This window comes from Cololabis saira, chromosome 16, assembly GCF_033807715.1.
Source record: "Cololabis saira isolate AMF1-May2022 chromosome 16, fColSai1.1, whole genome shotgun sequence".
Lineage (NCBI taxonomy): Eukaryota > Metazoa > Chordata > Actinopteri > Beloniformes > Belonidae > Cololabis > Cololabis saira.
The window spans coordinates 28,585,908-28,613,835 of record NC_084602.1 but is presented as its reverse complement, the minus strand read 5'-3'; the positions used below and the strand labels follow the sequence as shown (position 1 = coordinate 28,613,835).

The window sequence follows — 27,928 nt, the reverse complement described above, 5'->3', positions numbered from 1 at the left end:
CCCTCAAGGCCTTCCTACACTCCAGCAATGAGCTTGGCAAATGCTTTGGTTGTGCACGGTCTTTGCTCTGCTCATTTGTGTGTGAGTGTGTGTTGGAAGGGGAGGGAGGGTAGTCAGTGATCTGAACACATCGGACATTGTCGTGAGTCCCGGCAGGAACAGCTGGTCAGCTGGAGAGGGGTTGGAGGGGGCAGGGATAAGGAGGGGAAGAGATGGGAGGCAGTGCGCTACACTGATAATGGGATTAGGTTAAAACATTCACAGAGAGAGAAAGACCCCTCCTCTTTTAGCAGCCCTCCCCAAATAATGCGCAAACTCTCACCCACCCCATCAAAGCCAATGCCAACCTCCACCTATACCAGCCCTGCCAAGTCCAAGCGGGGACACTTTAACACGGAACTGGCTCCAAACTCAACCCCCCCGCCCAGCCCAGACTACCCACTCATCCAGCAGCTAAGTGCCTTCCAGCTAAAGTGCTGGCATTGATGATTATGATACATTTCAAGACACTTATTATATATTGCTCAATGTGCCCAGGTATACAACAATTGACTTTTTGGTGGTCATCCATGTTTTCTAATGAAAAGGAAGTCAGCTAGTTACACTCAGACCGTTACATGAATCCAGGATATAATACTAGCTTGGCGTCTCACTGTGCCCAGTCAAGCACTGTGCTCCACAGCGATACAGACTGCTGAGTATTATCTATGAGACTGCTGACAGTTATGGCACAACAGCTGGCAAATTAGCCCCATCAACGATGCTAAATAATTCATGTGAGACAACACTAACATGTCAGATCCTATTCACGCCACCCTATCATGCATAGAGGCACACTTTCATCTCCACTAGGTGAAGAATCTTAAAGTGTACAAAAGAACAAGTGCCGGTCACGGGACAATAACTTGCTCACAAGGGGGTGTGACTATATGTCATTTTTGAGACGGAGACTGTAATAACGATGATGGTAGTCCGGGGACAACAAAAGCAGTACCTACAGGATATCATATCCATTATGTTTTCATGTTGCTTTCTTTGAAATTATGGACAAGTCGCTTTAGCCGACGGACCTGGAGGACGGCAGATATGACAGACTGCTGCAGCTTTCTGGGTTCCAATGAAAGGATCAAACCTCCATTTCTTTTTTCTGCTATAGCACACAGTCTCACACACACACACACACACACACGCACACACACGCCTCCTAAAAGCCTGGCTCGCATGACTGGCGATGGGCAGAAACAGATTATAGTTATTGATCGCTGCCTGGAGATGGATCTGTGGGTGTGTGTGTTTACTTGTGTGTCAGAGCAGAGGATGGTGACTAAGAGCAGTGTGCAAAATAATATTGATTCTGTCCAGTAGAGAGGCCATTTCTCTGAATCAAGGTCAGTTTTACATTGTGTCACCTATTAGTAACTTGCCATATCCCAAATACATGAACACGTGCAACCATTTTTAGCGTTAACAATATCCCTATCACAAAGAGTGATGGACAGCAAATCAAACTCAAGTGTTTTTGAAAAGAGAAATGAATGCAACCTCCTGATGAGGACATTACTCTATCGTGACAGTCCGAAGGACCTTCTTCATACAGGAAATGGAATTGGACAGCGAGGCCATTGAGTGTCACTCTGGGTTCAGGCGACACAAACAAACTCATCTCTTTCAAACTAATATGCCATTCATTTTGCCAGTAGTGTTTCACTCAGTCGAGAGAAGAGTAAAATGACGTTTACAAATTCAAGTTTTGTTGAAAACGACCCAATGAAGAGAACTGCAGTTAACACAAAAAAAAAAAAGAAAAAAAAAGTTGGTTTATACTGAACATTTTGTGCTGAAGTGTTGACAATGCAGGGGGAACAATTTGCTCAGACCACAATGTCAGACCAGCTGCATTTTCTATCGGGCTTATAAATAATAAATGATACATTATGAGTTGTCTGTAAGAGGCTTGTGATATGACGCCTACAGTACGAGGGCAAATTTGTCCCGACAGGAAACTGACGCAAATTAAAACTGATATTGAGGGCTGTTCACAGGGCAAGAAAGCATACGCAACTGTGCAGATTTAACAAATCGGTGGGAGAGGAAAGTGAAAGAGGGACAGACAAAGAATACAAGACTTGAAAGAAAGGGTTAGCAGGGACCTTACAACCCCCCCCCCCTCCAAAAAAAAAAAGAGAAAAAGAAATTCGGCCCACCTGTCTGTACTTCTCTACAATGTTGCCAGTGGACATTTTTCAATATCAAATCCTATTAGCTTGAGAGATTCTGTGAGCGCTGCAGCAGACTGCTGGAGTCCTCTCAAGGCTTGTGATGGAGCGAGAGAGGGGGCTGCAGAACCATAGTGGCCTTTTATCTGGGCACACAGGGGTCATATAGCTTCTCTTTGAAGAAATATTCAACTAATTACCTTGGATAGTGTCCTTGCAGGCAGAGAGCAGGCTGCCGATTGTTAAGGCATTGTGGAGGGGTAAACTAAGGATGGGGATTTTCATCTTGCACAAAAAAAAAAAGAAAAAAAAAGTGGGTACTTCATTGTTCCAACATGTAAGAGATAAACAGCTACATAACTGAAGAGGCAAAAATAAATGACAAGACAGAGAATCGTCTAAAAGGCAAACCTGAGGCACCTTTTCATTTAAGAGCTGGATTTACACTTTGTCCCTAAGGACTCCCAGACATCCCAATTCTTTTAAAATTAGGACTTTTTATCATAAGGCACAAAGTATTTTGCATATTTGTTTAGTCTAAATACAGACAGGGACAAATGTGTTGGTGCTGTTCCATTAAAGAAGGAAAACCCCACAATGCTCACTAAAATAACAGGGAATGGAACAAATAAATAAATAAATAACAATTTAATAAAATATGACTAAAATAAATTAGACACTGCTTTTGAATTGTGGCTCAACAGACTCATTTTGATACTTTCAGTTTAATATTTTGCTGCACAAGCTTTTGAGGCAATCACTGAAATCAAACGATGAGAGCTCTGCACCTGCAGACAGGTATTTTGGTCCAGTTTTCAAATTGCTTCTCTCAGGTTTGAAGGATTTATTCTCCAGACTACATGTTTCAGCTCTTTCCACAAATCTTTAATGGGGTTAAGACCAGAACCCATAGAAGGCTACTTAAAAATAGTCCGATGATTTTTTCTTAGCCATTCTTGGATGTTTTTAAGTGTGATTTGAGTCATTATCTTGTTTGAGGACCCGTCGCCTACGACTGAGACCAATCTTTGTGACTCTGGGTAGGATATTTTGCTTCAGAATGTCTTGATAGCTTTGGGATTTCATTGCAATCTGCACAGATTCAAGACACCCTTGCACTATGCAGAAAAGCAACAGCAGAACATCACAGAGCCTCCTCCATGTATCACAAGCCCCTTTCACACAGCCAGTTCGAGGCGGGAACGTTGCGCCTTTAAGCCGCCTCGCTGTTCTGTGTGAAAGTCACGGAGGCGGAATGGGGGGGCCAAGTGGCCCCACCAATAAGCCGGCAGCGGAGGTAGTCACAGAGCCGAAACGGGGTCTGTGTGAATGACACAGCCGGCATGCCGGGGCCAGCCGGGGCCAGCGCTGACGCTGTCGTCACGCCTCTGATTGCGGAACGCCGGCATGCTGTGTGAATTTACAGACGGGAGCGGCGTTATGCCGGCGTTGTATGGTTCTGTGTGAACCAACAAAGGCGGCGTATTGGCAGGACTTCTTTACACCAATATTGCGGAATCTCTGTGTGAAAGGGGCTACAGTAGGTACAGTTTTCTCTTCCTTGAATACTTCATTACTGCATTCGTGAACTCTGAGCTGATGTGACTTCTCAAAAAGCTCCAGTTTTGTCTCATCTGTCCAAAGGGCATCCTCCCAGAAGCTTTGTGACTTAAAAATATGCATTTAGACAAATTCCAGTGTGGATTTTATATGACTTGCTTTCCACACTGGAGTCCTCCTCGGTCATCCACTTTGGTTCAAACAAAGATGGATGGTGCGAGCTGACACTGATGTATCTTGACCTAGGAGTTAATCTCTCTGAAGGTTTTCCGGGCTCTTTGATTACCATTAATATCCAACTCTTCAATTTGTCATCAATTTTCCTCTTGAGGCCACATCCAGGGAGGCTGACTACAAGCCCGTGGACTCTAAACGTCTGAATTAAATTTGTAATTGTAGTCACAGGGCCATCGGGCTGCTTGGAGATGTTTTTATAGCCTTTACCTTCATACTTGTCTAGAATGTTCTTTATGATCTCCTCAGACTAATCTCTCCTTTGCTTTCTCAGGTCCGTGTTCAGTGTGGTGAACACCAAACTGGAACCTTTCTAGAGGTACCAACTAATTTGTCAAAACCACTTTCATTAGCTTGTTTTTTTCCCAAATGAATCTACTGAACCACAATTCAAAAGCAATGTCTGATTTTCATTAGTTGATGAATCAGTTTTTGTCAGTTTCAAGTTATTTCAGTGAGCACTGTTGCTTCGGCTTTCTTTAGGTTACAAGCAAATTTGCACGAGGACTCTGGCTCAGCAGACTGACAGCAGACACGCAGATACTCATATTGGCAGCGTGCTTCGCCTGGTGCACTCATTCATCTCCTCTCTTGCAGTGTGTGAGTTCTGGCAGCCTATCAGTGCCAGAGCTCCAGAGGCAGCGCTTATCTCCCCTCGTAGATCGTGCCTTTGTGCTGACTGCTCCTCTGCTAAGGAATGCCAGGTGAGGCTTTGTCGGCCTGTTACTCACTCCCCTTTCTACCAACTCCCCCCAATCCCCGAGGCTCACAGAGGCGGGCAGCCTATGGCGGCCGCGGCCCCCCCACCCCCGGCACTGACAGTCACACTGGGCTAATTCACTTGGCGTTGGGTAACAGACATCTGTCACTCAGGATGCCCCAAGGGACACACGGACAGAGTCTGATATCGGCTTGGGGGTCCGAGTGATGCGATGCATTGTGAAGCACATACAGATAAATGCATACTTGCACACACACCGCACAGTGTGTGTTGCAGCACAATTAAAGATGAAAGACTTTTACAGTGAATAAGTCTAACAAACGGACTTGATTAGTTTGAAAACAACAAATCTGAAATATGTCAATGTCTTAAATACAAGAGATAATCTTCCTCCCAAATGAAACCTCCTTGGGGGAGGTTTCTATAGCAACCGCCAGAGGGACAGCGTGGTTCTGGTGAGGCGGTGCTGTACATGCTGTCCGAGGAGGAGATGGGCGTTAAGGGAGATCAGATTTCCCCCTCAAGGGGCCATCCCGATCCTGCCCCCCATTTCAACCCCCAACTCCATGCTACTGGCATTCACATGCTAATTCATCTCCATTGGTAATTACACTCTCTTTAAACCAACTGACAACTACAGCTGGAGTCAGGCTCTTAACGGCACGCTGTTGGATGGGTGGAGGGATGCAAGCGAGAGTGCGTATGTGTGTGTGTGCGTGGATTTGTCTGTATGCACTTGCATGTATTTGTTCATGGTGATTTTATTTTGGCTCTCTTTTTTCTCTCCATAAAATGGTAGTGATAGATGACGCATTATCTGTCCTCCTACCCAAAACAGAGTCCACAACCTCTTATTTCTAGTCCAGGCTGTGAAACAGCCCCCGGTTAATAGTCGTATGTAAATCAGAGAGTAAAGATCACTGTCAGCACTCAGCTGTGTACACTGGCTAGCATGACATGCAGGCCACTTGTCTTAATATATTTAACTCTAATGGATTCTGTTCTTGGTGAAAATTCAAGTTTAGAAAAGTTGTTATATGAATGAGAAAGAAAAAACCCCAACAAAAAACAAAGCAGTTAAATTTTTAGCCCATTGATTAATTAATGATTTAATTCTTCTCATTATTATTATCATTATACTGGGATAGTAAAGAGTGCATGAAACATATGGGTAGAGGAATAAAGGATACAAGCTCTGGTAGAGAGTCAGCCGGGACTTAACAGCTCTGCTGGCATTGATACAGGTGGCCCGTACCAAGCTTGGCAACAGTGTCCCCGTGACGATGGCGCCATTAAAAAGAGGCCCAAAGAAAGGAACCTAAGGAAGTATAGAGAAAACCGCATGTGAACACAATGAGAAAGAATATCAGCCTTTCTAAGAGACATATAATAACAAAAATACAAATCTAAATAGGTAATTCAAGTCCTGTCATTGTATATGAGAATTTAAAAACAACACAGGTGATCAAAAATCTTTGCTTTTCTTATTTTATGGCTCCTCCATCTGTTTATGCCAAGGGCTTAAAGTTGAAATTGGATTTTACCCAACTTTGCATGACAACCACACATATCTAATGTGAATCAATGTTGGGTAAATGAAATTAAAATGACAATCAATACAATACAATGCACTCATATTGAGCTGCTGAACAAATACAAAGGGGCAATATGAATTTTAGCAACAGCGCGAGTGTGTGTGGCTACACGCGTCTGTTCATGCATATTGGAAGGGGGCCCTTAATCACTGAAGCTCAATAGTCATTGACCTGGAAGTTGACGTGAATGTCGAAGTCTTTCCAAAAGGTCCTGCTGTCTTCATCTTGGCAGTTTTGAGATTTAGTCTCTAGCTAAATTAGAATAAAAAGAACAAACAAAAAAAAACCCTTTTCTTTTTTCCAGGACTGATATAGACAAATCAGTTTCCCGGTATGATAGAAAATCGTGGAGATGCCAGATAAGCCAAATTCCAGACGTGGTTCTTTGAGGTGGAGGTAGTTTTGTATAATTGGCTGGATTGCCCAGGGTGGGGTTGGGGCACTTTACTTTGGCAGCTGTTCTTCTGACCTTCTCCGTTATACTTGGAGGGTTTCTTTGGGCTTGGCAAGAATATACAGTGCTTGACAGATTTTTTTTTTTTTTCTCCAACTGCCGAAAATTTCCGCTGAATCCTGACTTTCCTTTGTTTATCCTTTTTTAAAATTGTCATATTCTCAAGAGAAACATGCCGAAAAGAGTTATAAACACCGTTTTGTTAGGACTATTTGTCAGACTTAGTCTCAAGCTGCCATTAGCGATGCAATCATTAGAAAACATTGATAAACATATAATAGTAAAAATAATTTATATATTAATTAGAGATGGTATATCCCTCATGATCTCATTAAAGGACAACATAATTTACACTTTAAACAGTCATTTTGTGCAAACTGCAGTCTAGTTATTATTTATAAGAATAACATATCACACAAAAGAAACTAAAAATATAGTCTGTTATTCGACTACTTTAATATTCAAGTAAAAACCATCATGGATATAGCTGAACATCTGAAGCAGCCATTTCAGGCAGAGACATTTCAGCATCCTCTGGGAGGTCTCATATCGAGTGCACTGCTATGGAATAACCAAGATGAAAGCTAGCCTACAAAGGACTGTAACCATCTCTGAGAGCACATACCCACAGTGTGGGTAATAACACACTGCTGGAGCAGAGGAGCGAACTGAGAGCCTTTAGACATAATGCATAAAAGCAGATATAACCTCTAAAAATCGCATCAAAGTATAGAAGGAAACGGCAATGGGCTGCATTTACTCATAAAAACGAATAAGAAATTTAAAATATAGTCATTGCCGCCTGCAGAGCTGACAATAATGGTTTTCCATGCTGTACAATTTAGCTTGTCACAGCTGGATAAACAGAAGTGGAATTAATAAAGGCTCACTTCCATCAAGTGTCTCAGTAAAACATGAAAGTGAAGCAGAATGTGCAACAGCAGAACCTTCATACGTTCTGTGCAGCAAATTATTAACACACCTGTACTTTTTCTACAGGGCTGTAATAAAATGTGTGCAACAACAACAACAACAAAAAAAACTGTAGTCTGAACAAAATCACAGTATTTCACCTGTGGTTTCTGCATGATCTGTATGAAATACATGTGGTTCTTCATCGGGTAGATGATAATGAGCACGTCTCCAAAGTCGGTTGGGATGATGCCACGTCGGTAGTCCCTGGTGTGCTGGGACCACACGATGTGCACCTCATCGTTGCCCAGGTGACGGAGCTGCCAAAAAGAAGAAAAGGGAATAATTCTAAAAGCATGTAAACATGTAATTCTGATCCAGATGGTTACGACAAAAGGAACACAGATTTAGTTGGATTATGACATAAGACTGTGTTTAAATATTATCTTGTCACCTCAAGAAGACTGAACAGTAATATATTAAATTAGAAATGGAAAGAATAGGATGACTAATTAATGAAACATTATTTCCAGGCAAGTCAGTTAACATGTTATAAAAAAAAAAGAAAAAGAAAAAAGCAAGCAGGCTTCCATTATTACATGTAGCAGGTGCAACATCAAGGTGGCTGTTTACAGCAAAAACCACAAAGTTTTTTTGAAATGGTTTCCATCTGGCACTGGTTTCAATTTTTTTTTATATATAATTCTTTTCATTACAAATTCAAATAGCAAGCACAAAATAGCCAAAATTGAGCATTTTAAAACCCAAGTAATTCAAATCCAATTAACCTTTCCTACCAGGGATTAAATTGCTTCCTATTTCCACTCTATTCAAAAACACAAATGAAACTGGGCAGGAGAAAAAGATGCACTTAAATGACAGGAAATTGGCTGATGGTAGTTTAAAAAAAAAAAAAAGTAAACAGATTGTTCTTTTCAAAGTAAAACAGATGAGCAGAGTTGCATTATATTCCCTGACAAGTGAAAATCACCTATTACCTGACAGTCAACACCCCTTCACATTTCTGGGGTATCGTAAACAAGAACAAGTGAGCCTCTACTCAGAACAAAACATCTGCCAATGTACTGTTGGCCTAATGAGCCATTAAGAAACATGCCCTTGCCACCAAAAAATGCAATTAGCACATTCTGTTATAAGCCCTTAATTATGGTAATACAGTAATCTTAAACAAATCCACGGCACGCTGATTACTGAAGCTCGCCAGTGCAGTCTGTCTGTCCAAGGATCAGCAGGTACCAACTAGGTCAGTCACTGGGACAATTTCAGAGAAAACGTTGATTATGCGTTTGCAGTAGACAAAAACACTGGGATGTTAATTTAGATTAAGATATTTGCATTTGGAAGAGCGAAATGACAAGTTTAATGAGGATTCTTCTGAGCCAATCTATTTACCCCCTTGTTAATCGCATCCAAATGTTTGAGACATCTTTATTAAAATGTGATTCAAGTCAAAGGCTCTTGTCCAATTAGCCCTTTTTGACCTCCCACCCAGCCAATGGGCTTCACTCGCATGGAAACAGAAAATAAGAGGAACGCAGAACAAAAGAGGCTCCTTATAAAGACGACCTGCCGCAGCCTAGTTAAGCTGTGGTGCCTGGGGGCGAGTGCGATGGCTAAGGGTCTGTCTCCCTCCCTTTCAAACCGATACACATAAGTTTACATGGCCTGACCCCAACCCTTCAGGTCGCTCCTACAACTGCATTACTGAAGCCAGCTGCTACTGGTGCAGCTTTTACTTCCCTAAAAACTCACAATTGGATTGACAAATTCATGGTTTTCCCCCTTTTATTTTCGGGCAAGTTGTCTTTTCCCCCCTTTCCATCCTCTTCAAACAGGCAATCTGCCCAGCAAGAGCTACCCCATCCCTCTCTCTCTCACAGTATGCTTCTATAGTAACAGGATCAAACAGGGGATGATGTTAAGTGGATGACTGCTGGACTAAGTGTTATTTTTAAAATGACAAAGAAACGACCTCCTCGGACACAAAACAAAGCCTGATTTGAATGTTCATAAGACATCTTTTTCCTGTCGCTTTCTAAAGCATTTTCTAAAGCTAAACCTGAATAACTGAGATGAGGAGAACATCCAGAAGACTGTTGAGCAGCTTATGGAATATTAAACATGGACATAGAGACATGCAGAGACTAACACACATCTAGAGGCTGAAAAACAAGTAGAGAGACCAAAATTGCGGACAGTGACAAGTCACAAAATCTAGTCCGAAACTGGATGAGGGCAGAAGAATCGGCATAAGAATAAACATGGGGAATGATAAAAGAGAGTGCTCATTGCTTTTTGTATAGGCACTCCTTAATTAATGACAGCAGAGCAGCATCACACCCTTCAGAACCTTACTCTGGTAAAGTTAAGACAAAATCTTTCCTCCAACTAATTCTGCGGCCGGCCGTACGGAAAGATTGGGTTTGGAATGAGTGGTGTGTTATTTGTGAAATGGAGAGGTGGAACGTTGTTGAGAGCAGTGCTGTGGTTGGATATGAGGAGAGCCTGATGAATTTCCCTTCCCAGCAGGGTACTGTATGAGAAGATTGGCAACGCGGGCAGGGGCCTTGCGGCTCATTTCTTCATGCTAACTGCTACTGCTGCACCACAGCTTCGAATCCCACTGCAGAATCCAATCGATTGCTCCTGTGGCGGCAGCAGGAATTGGATAAAAGGATCCTGCCGGCATCCGGCCGGCGCCTGCCCTAGCAGGGAGAGCTAATGGCTGAATCCAGGCCCTGGTCACAGCACACGGGGAGGGGGGCAGGGGCTGGCAGAATCATAGTCATTACCACAGCAGCACATGCCCTCTCTTCACTCACGCGCCTGCGATTCTCTGCTCCTCAGGCCTTTCTGACCAGGGTCACTAATCAATGCCCTTACTCTGGAGTCACACCTCCTGATAACAGCTTAACACAGAGCTAAAGGCTACAACAAGACACTGCTCTGGGCAGGCATTGCTGTGTAGTCATTTCACTGCATCAAATGTGCAAATAAAAAAGATAAATAAAAAGGCATCTGCACAGATTTGTAGGTTTGCAATTACTTCCATAAATATTTGAAGACCAAGTGTCACAAAGAGTAGGACTTGCATCATAAGACAGATTACCGTCATGATTTTTACCTTTTTGGTGATGCTGTCATCAGAATCAGATGACATCCGAGTGGATACGTGGAAAATGACTTCCACAGTGGAGGTAGCGTAGTAAGGAGCTGTCAGGCCTGTGCTGCCATTCCTCTGGAGGCCTCCCATAAAACCACAGTGTGTGGCCAGGTCCACCTGAAAAATACAGTTTATTGCACAATTAGGTCTGCTTTGAGTGACAATAAATGTCATAAATGTGGAAATTGATTTGAAGTTGTGGTTTTTCTCACCTCCCATCCGAGTCCAGATACAAAGTCTTCGAAGGCCTGACTGCCGGCACTGTTAGACAAAATGGAGCACTTGTCCTCTTGGCCTTCTCCGATGTAGAACACAGCAATCTTGTGCGTCTCCCTGCTAAAGAATAAAATCCAAAGTGGAAATATTAACATAAAATTAAAGCTGCAAGCAGCGATGAACGGGCCCTCGCACGTGCAATTTGCAACAATTAAGGTCAAGGACTCAAAACTAAGTCCGATGACACCACCCACGACTCTTTATGTCAAACGATTCAAAGGTTATGGCCGAAAATAGGAACTATGAAATATCGACCAATCAGAAGAAGGGGCGGGGATAATTTTCACTAATTATGGTCAAGGACTCAAAACAGAGTCTGATGAAACCACCCACGACTCTCTATGTCAAACCATTCAAAAGTTATAGCAGAAAAAAGGGACAACCAATCAGAAGAAGGGGCGGGGCTATGGGGGTATTATTGTTCCAATATTATTTGTGTGTGCGTATCTCAATCTGTGTGTGCGTAAAAAGATTTGTGTGTCTGTATTCAGATCTGTTTGTGCGTAAAAAGATTTGTGTGTCTGTATTCAGATTTGTGTGTGCGTAAAAAGATTTGTGTGTCTGTATTCAGATCTGTGTGTGCGTAAAAAGATTCGTGTGTCTGTATTCAGATTTATGTGTGCGCAAAAATCAGCCGGTAGCTCTCGATTGGCTGTCTTTGCACACGTGGATTTTGACACACTTCTGCCGCGGCAAATCTGTAAAAAGATCTGTGTGTAAAACGATTCGTCTGTCCGTAACTTTTGCTTTGCCCTGAGCTCGGACTCACAGGCTCACGCCAGGCTACAGTAGCAATGCAGCCTTCACCACTAGTCGGCGCGTAGCACTCAGTCAGTACGTTCACCTGCAGCAGTTCCATCGGGGTTTTGAACATATTATTAGACATCGTTTGGACTTTTATACTGCATGCAAACACCTGAACCCCATCTACTTCGGACCTATGTCGGACACTTAGTAATCGGGTTGCATATGGAGTAAGATAACTTCCAAAAAGATGTGTTCATGTTATAACTTTTCGTATTCGTAATGATAAACATTTGTATGTAAATAAAAACGTTGTACTCAAAATTCTGCTGTCACGCACATGAGTCTGATAAATTATTAGGTTAAGAGTAAGAAATTAGGTAAGAAATTGACCTTTTACGTCTCATTTATTCATTCACACACGCACTAATATATTTGGGAAACATTTAGGCACCAAATATAATATATTTAATTTTCTCAGATGGCAAAAATAAGAACTTTATTGATCCCACATAGGAGTAATTCATGTTATATCAGCTATAGAGAACAAGGTAGTGCTGAAAAAAAAACAATAATCTATCCCCCCTCACAAAAATAAGAATAGAGAAACATATTTTCTCATCAACAAAACAAATTTAAATTTTTTCAAATAACAAAATAACACATTTGAACCATTTTTCAGACAATAAAAGAACTGAAAAAATTGAAAAATTGTTCAAATATGTTATTTTGTTACTTGAAAATTTTAATATGTTTATGTAAAATATGCTTTGTTGATGAGAAAATATATTTTTCTTATTTTTGTGAGGGGGGATAGGCTATATATTGTTTTTCGGCACTACCTTGTTCTCTAATATGACATGAATTACTCCTACAGTATGTGGGATCAATAAAGTTCTTATTTTTGCCATCTGAGAAAATTAAATATATTATATTTGGTGCCTAACTGTTTCCCAAATATATTAGTGCGTGTGTGAATGAATAAATGAGACGTAAAAGGTCAATTTCTTACCTAATTTCTTACTCTTACCCTAATAATTTATCAGACTCATGTGTGTGACAGCAGAATTTTGAGTACAACTTTTTTATTTACATACAAATGTTTATCATTACGAATACGAAAAGTTATAACATGAACACATCTTTTTGGAAGTTATCTTACTCCATATGCAACCCGATTACTAAGTGTCCGACATAGGTCCGAAGTAGATGGGGTTCAGGTGTTTGCATGCAGTATAAAAGTCCAAACGATGTCTAATAATATGTTCAAAACCCCGATGGAACTGCTGCAGGTGAACGTACTGACTGAGTGCTACGCGCCGACTAGTGGGTGAAGGCTGCATTGCTACTGTAGCCTGGCGTGAGCCTGTGAGTCCGAGCTCAGGGCAAAGCAAAAGTTACGGACAGACGAATCGTTTTACACACAGATCTTTTTACAGATTTGCCGCGGCAGGAGTGTGTCAAAATCCACGTGTGCAAAGACAGCCAATCGAGAGCTACCGGCTGATTTTTGCGCACACATAAATCTGAATACAGACACACGAATCTTTTTACGCACACACAGATCTGAATACAGACACACAAATCTTTTTACGCACACACAAATCTGAATACAGACACACAAATCTTTTTACGCACACACAGATCTGAATACAGACACACAAATCTTTTTACGCACACACAGATCTGAATACAGACACACAAATCTTTTTACGCACACACAGATTGAGATACGCACACACAAATAATATTGGAACAATAATACCCCCATACGGGGCTAATTCAGGCCAATGAAGGTCAAGGACTCAATACCGAGTCCGATGACACCACCCACGACTCTTTATGTCAAACCTTTCAAAAGTTATGGCAGAGAAAAGTATTCTAGGGGGCGCTGTTAAGCCATCTTGCCACGACCATTAATGCAAACCATGAAATATAAATTTATCGCCAGGCCTGGCTTGCTTGCAAAATTTGGTGACTTTTGGGGAACTATCAAATATGGACCAATCAGATGAAGGGGTGGCGCGCTTTTTGGTGTCTAGCATCGGCACAGTAACGCTTTTGAAAGAGAAAAGTAATGTGCGTAGTCGCAGGATGGAGACGCACATTTTGATGTATAACACACCTGGGTGCACGTTACGGTTCGGGCCGTATCAACTGCCGAAGGAATGGCATAAATTGCGCCAAAATGACGCGATTAATTCAAGATGTTCAAAATGGCCGACTTCCTGTTCGGTTTCGACCTTGGCGCCAAGAGACTTTTCTTTAAGTTGCAACATGATACACGTGTGTATCGATTTTCGTGCATGTATGTCAAACCGTATTGTGGGGCTTGAGGCACAAATCTTTCTAGGGGGCGCTGTTGAGCCATTTTGCCACGCCCATCAATGCAAACCATGAAATATCAAATTTTTCGCCAGGCCTGGCTTGCGGGCAAAATTTGGTGACTTTTGGGGCACGTTTAGGGGGCAAAAAGGCCCTCATTTCATCAGAAGAATAAAGAAAGAAAGAAAGAAAGAATTCCTACAGATACAATAGGGCCTTCGCACTGTAAGTGCTCGCTAACAAGAAGCTCAGACAAAAACTGATTTACCCAAAAACACAAAACACCAAAATATAAAAGGATCAGTGATGTAAACCACAGTGCAGCGCAGTGAAGAGTGCACAGATCTTAACATAGGAGAAACTAAGCATGACTGGTGGAGTCAGCTCCTCAGGTCAAGACTCTCAAAACCTGACAAAAACTGATGGCTTGAGAGAAAGGAGAGAGTGAAGTTGACAAATAGATTTCTTACATAAAAACACTATGTTTACAAAGATGGGTCGACTCTTCTTCTAACGTGGCTTAATTCATGACACTTAAAGATGTCACATGCCTTAATTGTTGGTCAGGTAACATCCAACAGAAGTTGGTAAATGACACCTTATAAGCCTGAAACTCCCATCAGTCAATAAGATATGAGCAAGCCTTTCAGAAGAGACATACAATGTATCTAAGAACCAAGAAAACAAGTCAAGTTGCCTTATTTTCATGCATTTGGGATTACCATGACCTGCATGACTGAGAATCCATGTAGTCAAAGTCTCCACAGCTCCCTTCCTTAATTGCCATGACAGTACACTGCACTTGGGCGGATTTAGGGCACTTTGGATGCTTGAGCACATGTTTTTACTGCCCAGTGTGGTCTATTCATTTAACGAGGGAGAGAATAAACCCCAAGCCTGAGGACTGTCTTTCATAAGCTCCAGCCATTAGCAATATCTGGAGGAACTATTGATTGAAAGAAGAGAGACAAAGTAAGAAAAGGAAGACTTTCAAGACTGTGGTCAGGAGGGGGTGGCATAGATTAGAGAAACACATGGGGTAAAAAGGGGGCAACATTATGCTGCTGAAAGAATCCTTCACTGGGCTTGAACGGATTGGTGAGACGGCTGCAATTAGCAGTTTAATTATAGCAAAAGGACTTGAATTACAGACTGTTCTAATTTCACTGGTGCTTCAGACAAAATTCATGCAAAACCCAAAATATAACATTATATAAATCGTTACCACTGCCTGGAGTCCAAGTTCTTCAGCTCCCTCAAAAGTTTAGAGTTTTTCTTCAGCAAATGGAAGCTTTTCCTGTTTGACAAAGACAAGGGTGATTAGGTGTCATATTTTCAATACACAGGATTAAACACCTGAACGATGAACAGTCTTTAATCTGCATCCAAACATGTTGAAAAAGAAAGTTTTTACGCCCCAAGTTCTGGTGCAGTTCCGATTACTAAAAGCAAAATGGCACAGGTGCAAAACACAATCTCCTATTTGCTGCGTGTGTGTTGCAGCATCACCATTAAGAGGTGTAAGCTTTTAATTTGTGGAGCAGCACAGTGAAGATGTGGCTCTCTAGACCTTAGTGAAAACAGCTGGGCACTTTTACCCTGTGGAGAGGAGATTAAGACGCTGCAGACTCCAATGTGCATTTTATTTTACCAGCTCTTTATCACTAAGAAGAAACAGCTGTGTTAAAATTGAGCCTCAAAAGTGTATATTGTAAAAAAATAGATGCCAGCATAAATATACGTTTAGACGTAAAATAATGTACACATATTTTGAACATCTAATCGCCCCACCAGACCAGATTCCACATAACAAAACATAACATTTTTTAAGACACAAAAACAATTTCTTATCTTTAAATATTGGAGGAAATAGAAAACATGGAGTTTTAACCTCTTAAAACAAATGCTGTTTTATGGTTCTTATTTGAGTTTTTTTTTCCTTTCCATTTTCCCTTTTGAAAGATTGAAATGGGCTAAACAAATAAAAATATTTTACTTTGCCATTTATTCAATGAAGAAAAAAAAAGATCCATTATCACTTTTGTTTGAATTGTAAAACCAAGCAAATCTTTATCAGATGAGAGAAGTATAACAATTGCAGTAACTGATTAGAGCATCTGCGTTGACTCTAATTCAAAAATACCAAATTTCCTTGGTTTTAAGAGGTTTCACAGAAAGCTAAACTGGTCTTTTTTCCCCAGTTTGGTGGTATAATAAAGTATGAATCGTTCGATTAATGATGAAACTATTTTCTGACAACATTCCAGCTTATCCTCACGATCTCTACGACACTGAAGAAGCGCTGTAAGGTTTACTGGGAGAGTTGGCCTTCTCCTTGACGACCTGCTGGACCTTTCTCAGAAAGGAACCAAGGTTCCTTTCTTTTCTTGACCTAAATTATCAAATACTTTTATAAAGAGTGGCTTTTTTCATAAGACTGAAATGTCTCAGTGCATGCTTGTCAAAAGCCCCATACAGACTTCAATGGTTATAAACTGATCTTTGCTCATTAATGTGACCTATTTGGATGTTTGTTTCCTCAAAATCAATTTCTTTATGACTTTAAACAAGTTGGATTGAACTTTATACGTTTGCCTCATTTAATATTGCGGGATCTCTGAATATGCAAATCACCTGTGTAGCTATACCCAGTCTTTTTCTGCTGAAACACGTGCAACTTTGCAGCACGTAAAATATATATTCACATCTGCAGGAGCACCACCCGTGCTGTCGCCAAACCCAAGGTAACGCCACCCTACAACGAACTCTAGAGGCCAATTCACTTGCTAAATTAAGTTGGTTACCCTTGTATTCTTACTTCAGAGTGGAGAAAAGCAGACAACTACTAATTTTCTAAACAAGTTATTGCTATATGATGACTTTGCATATACCTTCTTTCCAATTGCTGCCCTGAAAACATTAATGCCAAGTTTGCTTGGCGTTGAATTGCTGTTGTTAGTTAGTTGCACATGAATCATTGACAGTGTGACGCTGCAATATGGAGAATCATTGGTGGACAGCAATCAGTTCAGAGGAGATGTTGAGATTCTCTACAGGTGCACTGCGTTCGGCAGGAATGTTCTGTCTATCTTGGAGGGGCTATTGGAATAGTTTCCCTGCCACTATCAGAGACAGCTCTACTTTACCCTCTCTCTTTTTTTTTTTTAAAGTTTTGTCTTTATTTGGAAAGGACAAGTCGATAAAACGATATAGCAACACTCAATCAAATGAAAATGAATGTCCTTCCAGTTTTGCTAGTTTAAGTCCCAAAAATTAACGTTTACATGAACTATGAACAGAAATCAGGGGGTCACCTGCCGCTGCTGTGTTGAACCAATCATTAACCCAGTCGAGGTCAAATCAACGAGTTACATAGTACCAGTGAAATCAAACAAAATCTGCTCTCATGGGGGTGATAAATACAATCCAGTTATTCCAAATCTTATAAAATATGTCCCGTTGTGTTTTTAGTTGGAAGGTCAGCTTTTCCATCCTAAAAATCTCTAAGGTGGTACCAACTTTACCCTCTTTCAAAGCTAAACTTAAAAGCTGGCTGAAGGAAAACCAGAGGTGTGAACATTAATTTGGACTATTAGAATAAATTTCATATTGAAACTGTAATTTGATAACTGTATTTCTAATGTAAGGTTGTTTTTTTTTTGTTTTGTTTTTTTGTTGTTTTGTTTGTTTGTTTTTTCAAGTTTGTTTTTATTGCTTAATGTTTTTTATCTAGCCCAGTTGTGTTTTTTAATGTTGTGTTTTGTTTATGTATGGCCTTGATGTCTCGTATGTCTGCTGGTGTCCAGTACTGTGTCTGGCATTAATTTGCTGCGGTGACGAAAGGTGGAAATTAGCCTTTGGCTACAACCAAACATATTTACACGTGTCCATTAATATGTACGGCCCCTGCTCAACAAATAAATAAAGTCAAAGTCAAAGTAGGACAAAAAGAAAAAAAAAAGATGTGACAAACTGGATCCATGGCACAGGATGCCTTTTTACTATTATTAAAACATTTAAATCGTAAAATGTAAAGTTATGAGCTTAGTTACTCTGGTCTCTTGACTAGTTGAAAAAAGTCAACATACTGTAACCTCAATTAGTTTTTTTTGGTTTTTGTTTTTATTTCTTGTAGTGGCTCTCTGTCTCTCCGTGGCATAACTAGTCACATGTGAATGATGCGTTTACATTTGGTACCAACTATTCCTTTGGTACGACTTGAGGTATGACTGTACCTCAAGTTTCAAATTTCATGAGATCTGGTGGAGTTTTTGCAAGAAGAGATGACTGAAGGGGGGGCGGTGACTGAAATATTAGCATGGCACTTTGGAGATCTCCAGGGACAGAGAGGACTGAAAGTTTTTAAGTCAGTAATTGATATTAATTAAGTCAGAACGCAGAAGTAAACTAAATAATATTATACACCTTGTCCTTGGAGAGATCTTCATGCTCCTCCCACAGAGGTTTAGGGTTATTATGGCTTTATATTTCTTAAATTTGGACAATTTGTTTGAGATTGTGGGATCAAATCTCTGTATTGTGAGGTCAGATTTTGATTAAATGGGGACTCAATAACAGCTGACTGTCCTTAACTTACAATACCTGATTTTAACTTAACCTTTAACTGGCAACTTTCGCATACTTGTTTCACTTACAGATATATAAGTTTGCATAATTTATTCAACAGATAAATGATAGTTTGATACTTTTTCTTTATTTCCTTAATTAGATTCTTATCTATTTTTAGGACTGTGAAAATATGTTGTTTTTTGTTTAACTAAGACCTACAGGACTGTCTCAGAAAATTAGAATATTGTGATAAAGTTCTTTATTTTCTGTAATGCAATTAAAAAAACAAAAATGTCATACATTCTGGATTCATTACAAATCAACTGAAATATTGCAAGCCTTTTATTATTTTAATATAGCTGATTATGGCTTACAGTTTAAGATTAAGATTCCCAGAATATTCAAATTTTTTGAGATAGGATATTTGAGTTTTCTTAAGCTGTAAGCCATGATCAGCAATATTAAAATAATAAAAGGCTTGCAATATTTCAGTTGATTTGTAATGAATCCAGAATGTATGACATTTTTGTTTTTGTAATTGCATTACAGAAAATCACAATATTCTAATTTTCTGAGACAGTCCTGTACTTAATTCTTTTGGAAAGCACAAATCTGAACAGTGATTGTAGCTGGTGTTAGCTGGTAATACCTGCGATCCCAAGAGTTCATGCCAAGGTTGTTAAGGAGCAATCGGCAGAAGTAGAAAGGAGATTTTGGTTCCTGGTGGCAGGGTTCACTTTGGCAGGCAGCCCGAAAGCTTACATCCGCATCCCACCTCCGAACCTGCTCCTCCTCCTGCTGAGCCTGACGGAGAATGGCCTCCAGTATGGCGCTCTCTTGCTCCAGGTTCATACCACGAGGCGATGGGGCCGGCTGATTGAGCCTGAGACGCGGCTGAGGCAGGCACTCTGGACTGCTGTCGCTGAGGTTCTCCAACAGTTTATCCAGAACATCTTCCTCATCCTCCTCACAACAGTAAGAGAGGGAGTCTGAAACTGAACAGTGATATTTGTGTGGTCCTTTGATCGGAGAGGAAGGCTGGTTTCGGCTGTGAGCGGCCGGGCTCGTCGAAAGTGGGACGTCGACTGCGTGAAAAACCCCCAAGTCGAGAGAATCTTCCTGCGTGGTGCAGTATAGGATCGCCCCGTCCCAAGAGTACTTGCCAGAGATGTCCCGTACGATGACACGCACTTGAGAGGAAGGGTGCGGGGGCTGACCGACTACGGGATTCTCTGCAGGAATCTGCAGGTACGACACCAGTGTGGTGTCATTGAAGACAAACAGCTGCAGATTGGGGCTTTTAAAGACCTCAGAAGACAGCTCGGACGACTCCACGTATGGGTTGTCGTGATTTTCGCTCACTAGGCTGTGCAGAAGAGCCGGGCCACCGCTCAGCGGATGATGGCCGAGATGGTTCACCAGGTGAGTCATGACCACCCGTGCAGTGAGAGGTATCAGCTCCATGTTTCGCCGACGCTTTTCTGTTAGATGAAGATGAAAGAAGGATTAACACGTAGACAATCCCTGAAGGCAAATATATGAGAGACAGTATAAAACATGATTGATGGTGGGGAAAAAAAAGGGACGGTTTTGGAAAGCAGCTACACACGGGTGTCTTTCATAACAATTTGTTAAGCATATTTAAAAAGCCCCCTCATTTGTGTGCAGACATGCTGTCCTCTCTATTAGCTCTTTTTCACACAAAGCCAAATCTCATTCATGATTACTAATATGGATACTTTTCATTTCTCACAATAGCTTGGCCAGCACACCTCTAAGTAGGTAGCATCTAATCATAAGAGACAACTTTGAAAAGCCCATTGAGTCCTGTTACAATAGATAAGCGTCCAGACTGGCCAAGTGCTAATGAGAACGACCATCTTTGCAGGTAGCTGAATGGAGCCCTGCTCTGCGGATTCCATTTATGTAAATGCACAGGTTTTTACTCCCAAGTGAAAGGCATGCCAAGCTCTATTCTGCTGTGATGTGGGAAAAACAAGAAGATGTACTCTTGCATTGTGACAGTGCTATCAATACCATCACTCCCCTTCAAAGTGGAGAAAGCTCTTTGGAGAACTGGCCAAGCTGCATTAGAGATGTGGTGGCCCTTTGATGTGACTTGATCAATATGAGTTGAGGGCATGAATATAACTAGACCGGCACTCTTTGGTTTGCCCTTTTGATAGTGTTTTGTCATTTCTCCCAAGCCTCTCTGCAGCTGTGCATCACAAAAAAAAGGAAAGGAAAAAAGGAAAGATGTGTAGACATTTTTTCGGACAAAAGATATTGTTTAAATGCCTTACATAGTTTTAGTAGCCAAATGCACTTTTTATCTGGGCTTTGATTACTTTTTTTTTTGAAGCTGAGAGAAGACTAATGGAATTACGAAATCACAAAAAAAAAAACTCAACATTTTCTCCGAAACCACATAATGGTTCTTCTCTTGAGGGCTGAGCACTAATGCAAATATTTCATTCCCAGTGATGCTTGATTTTTCTTTTCATACTTTTAATATGAGAATGACATCTAATGGACAGACTCCAAATGGAAAGAGTACTCAGAGTTTGCTTCTACCTTTAATCTTTTGGGGATTTTTGTCTTTTTCTTTGACAGGGTGGTGGATGGTAGCAAGAATAGGCATTATTATAAAAATACTTTATTACCCTCTCATGCATTCATCTTTACATAGCAACACATGCGCTAATAGTAAAGACACAGTAAAGCAAGAATTTTAACTGTAGCAAGAATTCACGGAGCAGTTAGTATTTTAATTTAAAAAAAAAAAGAAAAGAAAGAAAAACAAAGGTGACCGAAGCATGCATTCTAGTGAGTCCTTACCATCAGCTACAGTGAGAAGATTGCCAGAGTCTGCGGCTGTTTGGGAAGGTGGTGGCTCAAAACTCTTAACCTGACCTAACATGAGGTCATAGTCACTGGACAAGTCTGACAGCGTGAGAAGATAGTGGCTCTGTTGGGTGTGCAGGTTTGAGCCGGACACGCAGCAGTGTAGCACCTGAGCAACAGGAGAAAAGGGTGATGATGACGTCCAGAAGAAGATGATGATTAGCTTTTTTTTTCCTTCTACAATGTGATAATGAGAGGTGCCTTGACGGCTCAACCTCAACTCAACTGTGTGTAGACTGGATCTTTTAAGATGCACACTGATGTTACTGCAGACCTGTTCTACATGGACACAATCCAGGAGCATGTGAAACAGGAATATATGGTCTATTTACATCATAAGGCAAGGGTGGGAGGAGGGGGACAAAGAGAAGAGGATCTAATCCATTTCTCCTGTGATGTGTGAGTGTATCGATCTACATAACAGATGGCAGAGCATCCGTTGGCAGTGCTAGATAAGGCTCACTGGGGCAGTTGATTACAGCCATTGGACAGGTTTACACTGTTTGATTTAATTAAGACTTTGTTCTTGTGCTTACTTCTCACCGCAAGCATACATGCACATACGTACACACACACACCTGTATCATATATAATTAGAGTGGATGTAGAAAACTGTTTGAGGCTGCAAAACTTATGTCTTATATTATGTAGATGAGGGTGCCTCTTATTCAGACTGGAACAACTTGGGTAAAACCATGCGACGGCTAATCCCTTTCAGTACACATGCATAAGCTCACACTTGGCTGAGAGACGCTCTCAGAGGCAGGCTGGCGCTGTCATGTGAAACAGTATTGTGTGAGGCAATGTAGACAGTATGTGGATGCTTTTACCAAGCAGACCTTTGAGTGCATGGGGGAGGGATTGGTGGCTTGATGCTGAAAAGACCTGAACCAAACAGCTGCTGCACCAAAGCCCCAAAGAGCTTCCTCAGTGGAGAGGTAGAAAAGGGAGGGGAGGGGGGGGACCCATGGCTGTGCTTGACAACTAAGTGACTGGACCTCACATAGCAACAGTTCCTGGAAGGTAACACTCAGTAGTTAGAAGGGCACATATTGTATGGAGATGCGAAGACACTATGTACACACTTAAATCAAATAATAAAAACGCAGAGGCCTGTGTGCCTAAGCACAAATGTTCCTATCCTCGCCGTCTCTCTTGTTCACACATGCATAGTGGGCTGGTGCAGCTGGCTGCTGAGGCAGGCAGAGAGAGCAGATGGAGAAGCTTGAGCACAACTCTAATGAACCAATGAGGTTTAGTGAATTGTTGCATTTTACAGCTAAGCACATGCTGTTAGTCACCAAAACCGATTTTCCTAACTTCCCCAAGTATCTCATGAGCTGTGTGCATGTACAGAACTTGTGTTTCATGGCTGCAGATTTATTTTATTTATTTATTTTTTTTTTTTTTACATGAATATGTAATTAAAAGAGGGTGAAGCATGAAAAACCTTGCTATTGATATGGGCAATAATGGAACAAAAGGAGATGTTTTCCATTCGGGAAGCCATTCTCTGCTCGGTAAACAGAATAATTAGCAGCCAACGTTGTCTGTGGAAATGTAGAGATTTTGGTCTTGATATTGCATTAATACTGTCACACCTCAATTGGAACCCAGAGGGCCCGTGCCTTTTGTGTGCCGATAGACAACCAATCATGCCTAATTATATTTGCTTTCATAGCAGCTGCAGTCTCTCTCATATTAAGACATATTCCATTCAAATCTCCAGGACAAGCGTTTAGAGCCTGAACTTATCAATTGGACAATAGGGCCTGTTTGAATAATTGGACCATTTCTTATCAGGGGTGACATCCTTACAAAGATCTGCCGTTGACCGCATCTGCCCAGACAGGAGGGAATGAATAATACCTCATTCATTTGTGCCTGAAGCCTGGCCCTCATCCTCAGGGTCAGACCATAAATTATGAAGTTAGAGGGTTCAAAACAAGGATGCAGATTAAATATTGAAAAATTTTGCCTGTTGTAAATAAATAAAACTAATTGTTTGTGTTGCAAAGATTTGCTGCACACCATAAAAGCCAGTCATGTGTCAGCTACAGTGGGAGCTGCTATACTGTTCTCCCTGCATAATGTTAAATGAGGCATAGCCATGAGGTCACAGTGGAGGTGAGTCTAATTAAAGCAGCGAGCCCATGTGGCAGGGTGGGGGTGGAGATGTAAAGTTGTTTATCTGTCGGCAAAGGTTATTAATGATCCAGGAAAGGGAAGAAAAAAAAAAAATCAATAAAAAGGTGTTCATAATCTGTTGTGCAGGTATTGTAACAGTTGAGATTTCATCCACTTCTCAGCCGCCCTACCCTGTAGATGTAATCCAGCAGCGGGGCCTTGTGGGATGTGAGGTCTTCCATTGAAGGCATGGTGACAGGCTCCAGTAGCAGACTCAGGGGAACAGCCATACACCAGTCCAACAGGCAGAGAAGTAGAGACACCATCAACTGAGAACGGAACAAAAAAATAAATAAATAAAGAAGAACTTATTTATTCGGATTCGTCAATTAACGTCAAAATTATCAGAATGCATAAAAATGTAATGAACGCTAGCTCCAATTGGTTGAAAAGAAGGAAAGAGGAAAGCAGATGACAACAATTCACTAGAAGGAGCAATGAATAATATTTTAGATTGAACTATTCCAGAATAACCTAGAAACAGCAAGAGAATGAGAAGGAATAAGACAGTCATGTCAAAAAAATTATGACTTTGTATTTGACTGCTGAGATATCGGCTGAGTTAGCGTGCTAAATAACTAGCTTTGGTCAGTCCAGTGCATGGATCTATTAATAAAAACTGGATGGGAGATCGAAAATGGCCGCCCATTCATTTCAATGTAATTTGCTCACTCAGCGCATACGCTGAAAAATTTCTGACTTCCGGGTTTACTTCCGCGTTAACGGGCCCATAGAGCATGCACAGTTGAGTCACCTCCCATGATGCTCTGGGGCCTCCCATCATGCCCCGGGGCAATGACGCGAGTATTAATATAATATGTATTAATATAATATATTAATTCATGTATATTATTACATGTATAGTATTACATATATTATTAATGTATTAATATAATATAATATATATTAATATAATACATCCATGGAGTGCACGGACACGGCTGTGACGTCAGCCGTGACATCACGCCCAGAAAGAGACTTTTCTTTGACTTTTCTGGCCGTTATAAAACATTTTTGACGGATATAAAGTCCATGACTTAAAAATATAGAATACAAAGATTAGTAATTGCCGATGATTACAGCTGGAGGTTCCTGTGAACAGTTTTAGAGGCTTCTCTTTTACTATTGCGGTCTATGGGAAAAAAGCTTTCTGGGCCCCATGGGATTTTTTGTTGCAGTACCGCGGCTGGACACTGGAATAAATCGGCGTGCCTGCTGGGTGCGAGATTCGGGGGCTGGTCCAGTGTCATAACACCAGTTTCTGCCATGTCGGGCGGTAGCAAGGAACATAGTGGCCTCAGATCAACATGATGACACAAACAAGTCGCACAATTTGTGGGTGTACTAGAACTCAGTCATGCAGGTACCGCCCCAAGTTACCACTTTAGCATAGGTAAACAGAAACAGCAAGGACGGCTGAAGCTCTCAGGAAGAGAACTTTGCCACTACCACAACCCCCCAGTCCAGGGAAAAAGAGATTTAGATTTCTTAGTTACAGATTCTGTTTTGTTATCAGATTTTGGGTTTTGATTCACAACATATCTGCAGCTGAATTGACGCCACATAATTGTGCGTTTTCCCGTTGTTGCACAAGGGTCGACCAACTCCCTTTGCGTAGCTATACTGCCCCCACTTTGATTGGAGTGTGAAGTATGAATTACATTTTTGGCTTCGCATTACACATTGCTCCTTTTAAAGCGACACTACGTAACTTTTCCACCTTAATATCATATTTCCAGAGTCATTGTGATGGTACATCAACTTACAACAGGTTTAATGACACCTCTGTCATGGTCTGGGGGGGTCTGTATCACCTTCACTGTCACTATGTAACTTTGAGGAGCATGGTAGGAACCCTGCCACACTAAAAAACTACACATTTTATGGCTTTGACTGCTTTACGGCATATGTCACTTCCCCCTCCTTCCCGATTTGTAGTCGAGACGAAAATGGGCGGGGCTTGGAGCTCAGAGCTCCACAGAAGCTGGTAACCCGTTGCTGCGTTGTGGCTGCAGCAGCTCCACACAACAGACGTGGGGAAAAGATGGCTAATGGTTTAACTTTTCACCGCTTTCCTGCTCGGAGGCAGAACCACGGAGGCCGGCCAATTATCTGAGATAACAAATGAAAAGAGTCGTCGGCTCAGTTGGATCGCGGCTGTAACGAGTCCGACCAAACATAGCGTTCCTCAGTAAACAAACAAACAGACGGGCGTCGGATCAAAACACGGGTTTATTAAACCACAAACAAACACTCACAGACCGGGGTCGGATCATTGAAACGGGTTTTATTCCCCACTTCTCCAGCTAACCGCAGTTGTTGGCCAGCTCTCTGCGGTGCGATTAATTTTGTTGAGGAAAAAATATTAACTATTTGATTTGTAGCTGCAGAGGAAAAAAATAATCTCACGAGGAAAAAAAAATATTGCTCACGTCTCGGAGCCTCTTCAGCATAATATAGCAGTCAAAAAAAAAGAAAAGAAAAGTAAGAGTAATACAAAACATGTACTGTATGTTGTACTATTATACTAATTTATTGAAACACATGGCGAGTCAAACACTTACCAAAGCAGCTGCCAAACACTCCTAAACAAGGTAGTAAGACGTGGGTTGTGCAGAACTGCGGCAGTAAATCCTTCTAAAGAGTGGCGCTCCGACAAGGAGCTCCATTCTTTAGGGATTTCATATGGATCCAGACCGTTAATAATCATTATTTTCTCCATATACCGCTCCCTGGCTTCCTTGTTTAAGGTATCCCGGTAAATTCCAGTTCCTTTCCAGCAGTTTAACATCTTTTTCTTTGCGTTCCGTCTGTTCACTTGGTGAAACAGAAAAGCGTCCCGTCTTCTCTCAAAACAAATGCAGCGACGGGACAGGAGTTTTCCGGAAGTACGTGCTGGTGCTCATGGGAAACGTAGTGTTCTTTCTGTTAAAGCACTACCGCTTTTGTCCAAAACATGCCGCCAAACTCAGAAAAGCTGAAAGTTACGTTGTGCTGCTTTAAATAGATACATTCCTATGCAAGTGCACAACTCCAATATGATAGATTAACGTTCTTTACATCTCTTTCATATCATCCCCATCATTTTACAACATGTACCTTTTTGTCAGCTTCCACTGTTGAGTGCTCTGCAGTTGGCAACAAAAAGGCTATCGTGGCCACAAAGATCTGTGTTGGAATAAACAAGATTAAAGATAACTACATAACAGTTCTTTTCAGCAGATGAATTGGAGCTATGTGCTAAAATGCACCTGAAGCTACAAAATGCAAAGTATTTACATTAATTATTTACCAATATACAAGTTACATTTGATAACATCGCCTCACAGAAACGCATTTAAACTCTGTTCACACAACTGTGTATTTAGCTGGGTGTGTGCTTGTTTGCATGTGCTACCTCAATAATCTTCTTGGGGAGAGTGGGGTCCAGCTTCTGGAGATGTTCCCAGTGAGAGATCAGCAGCTGGAACACGTCACAGGCTACCTGAGCCACTGCCTTGTTTTCAAACTGGATAAGGAAAGAAAACAGCATGAAATACATTACAACACAGAGTAGCTGGAAATCACACTGGAAATTGTATTTACTACGCCAACAATATGTAGGTACAATGGAATCAGAAAGTTTGAGACCACATTGAACCTCAGCCACATCTTTATGTAAAGAGAGATTTTGAGGGTACTGGCAAAAAAAAAAAAATACAATACAAGACTGAACAAATTTCAAAATAAATCCCAGGTGTTTTATCACAGACTACTGATACTACAAAAAGTAAAAAAAATTTCAGGGAGACATGATAAGGCCATAAAAATTACTTTCTGCTAGAGCCCGCTGTTTGCTGCGCTCCCACTATCCCTCGTCTCAAATGCTGTATTTTAATAATAATTCACATTTTTTCTTCCGTTTTCAGAAAAAAAAGAATTGCTACTGAAGTTACATCCACTTTAAAATATATTTTTATTTTGAAATGTTGAAACTTTTTTCATGGTTATACCTGGCGTAGACTCTATTCAAACTGAATTGACATTTCAAACCAAAAAGAAAAGAAG

At 41.1% G+C, this 27,928-nt stretch overlaps 1 protein-coding gene across 8 annotated transcripts in view; it reads right to left on the bottom strand.

Moving 5' to 3' along the window:
* Positions 1–27,928, bottom strand: part of ralgapa2 (Ral GTPase activating protein catalytic subunit alpha 2) — a 120,743-nt gene that overhangs the window by 27,278 nt on the left and 65,537 nt on the right. For all 8 annotated transcript variants that reach the window (XM_061744159.1, XM_061744160.1, XM_061744164.1 and 5 more), the window contains 10 exons: positions 27,279–27,389; positions 26,981–27,049; positions 24,013–24,150; positions 21,629–21,803; positions 19,440–20,271; positions 15,447–15,518; positions 11,089–11,212; positions 10,838–10,993; positions 7,854–8,012; positions 5,922–6,049 (listed from right to left, as the gene is read on the bottom strand). In XM_061744159.1, coding sequence (XP_061600143.1) covers positions 5,922–6,049; positions 7,854–8,012; positions 10,838–10,993; positions 11,089–11,212; positions 15,447–15,518; positions 19,440–20,271; positions 21,629–21,803; positions 24,013–24,150; positions 26,981–27,049; positions 27,279–27,389 — 1,964 coding nt within the window. The remainder of the gene's footprint in view (positions 1–5,921; positions 6,050–7,853; positions 8,013–10,837; positions 10,994–11,088; positions 11,213–15,446; positions 15,519–19,439; positions 20,272–21,628; positions 21,804–24,012; positions 24,151–26,980; positions 27,050–27,278; positions 27,390–27,928) is intronic.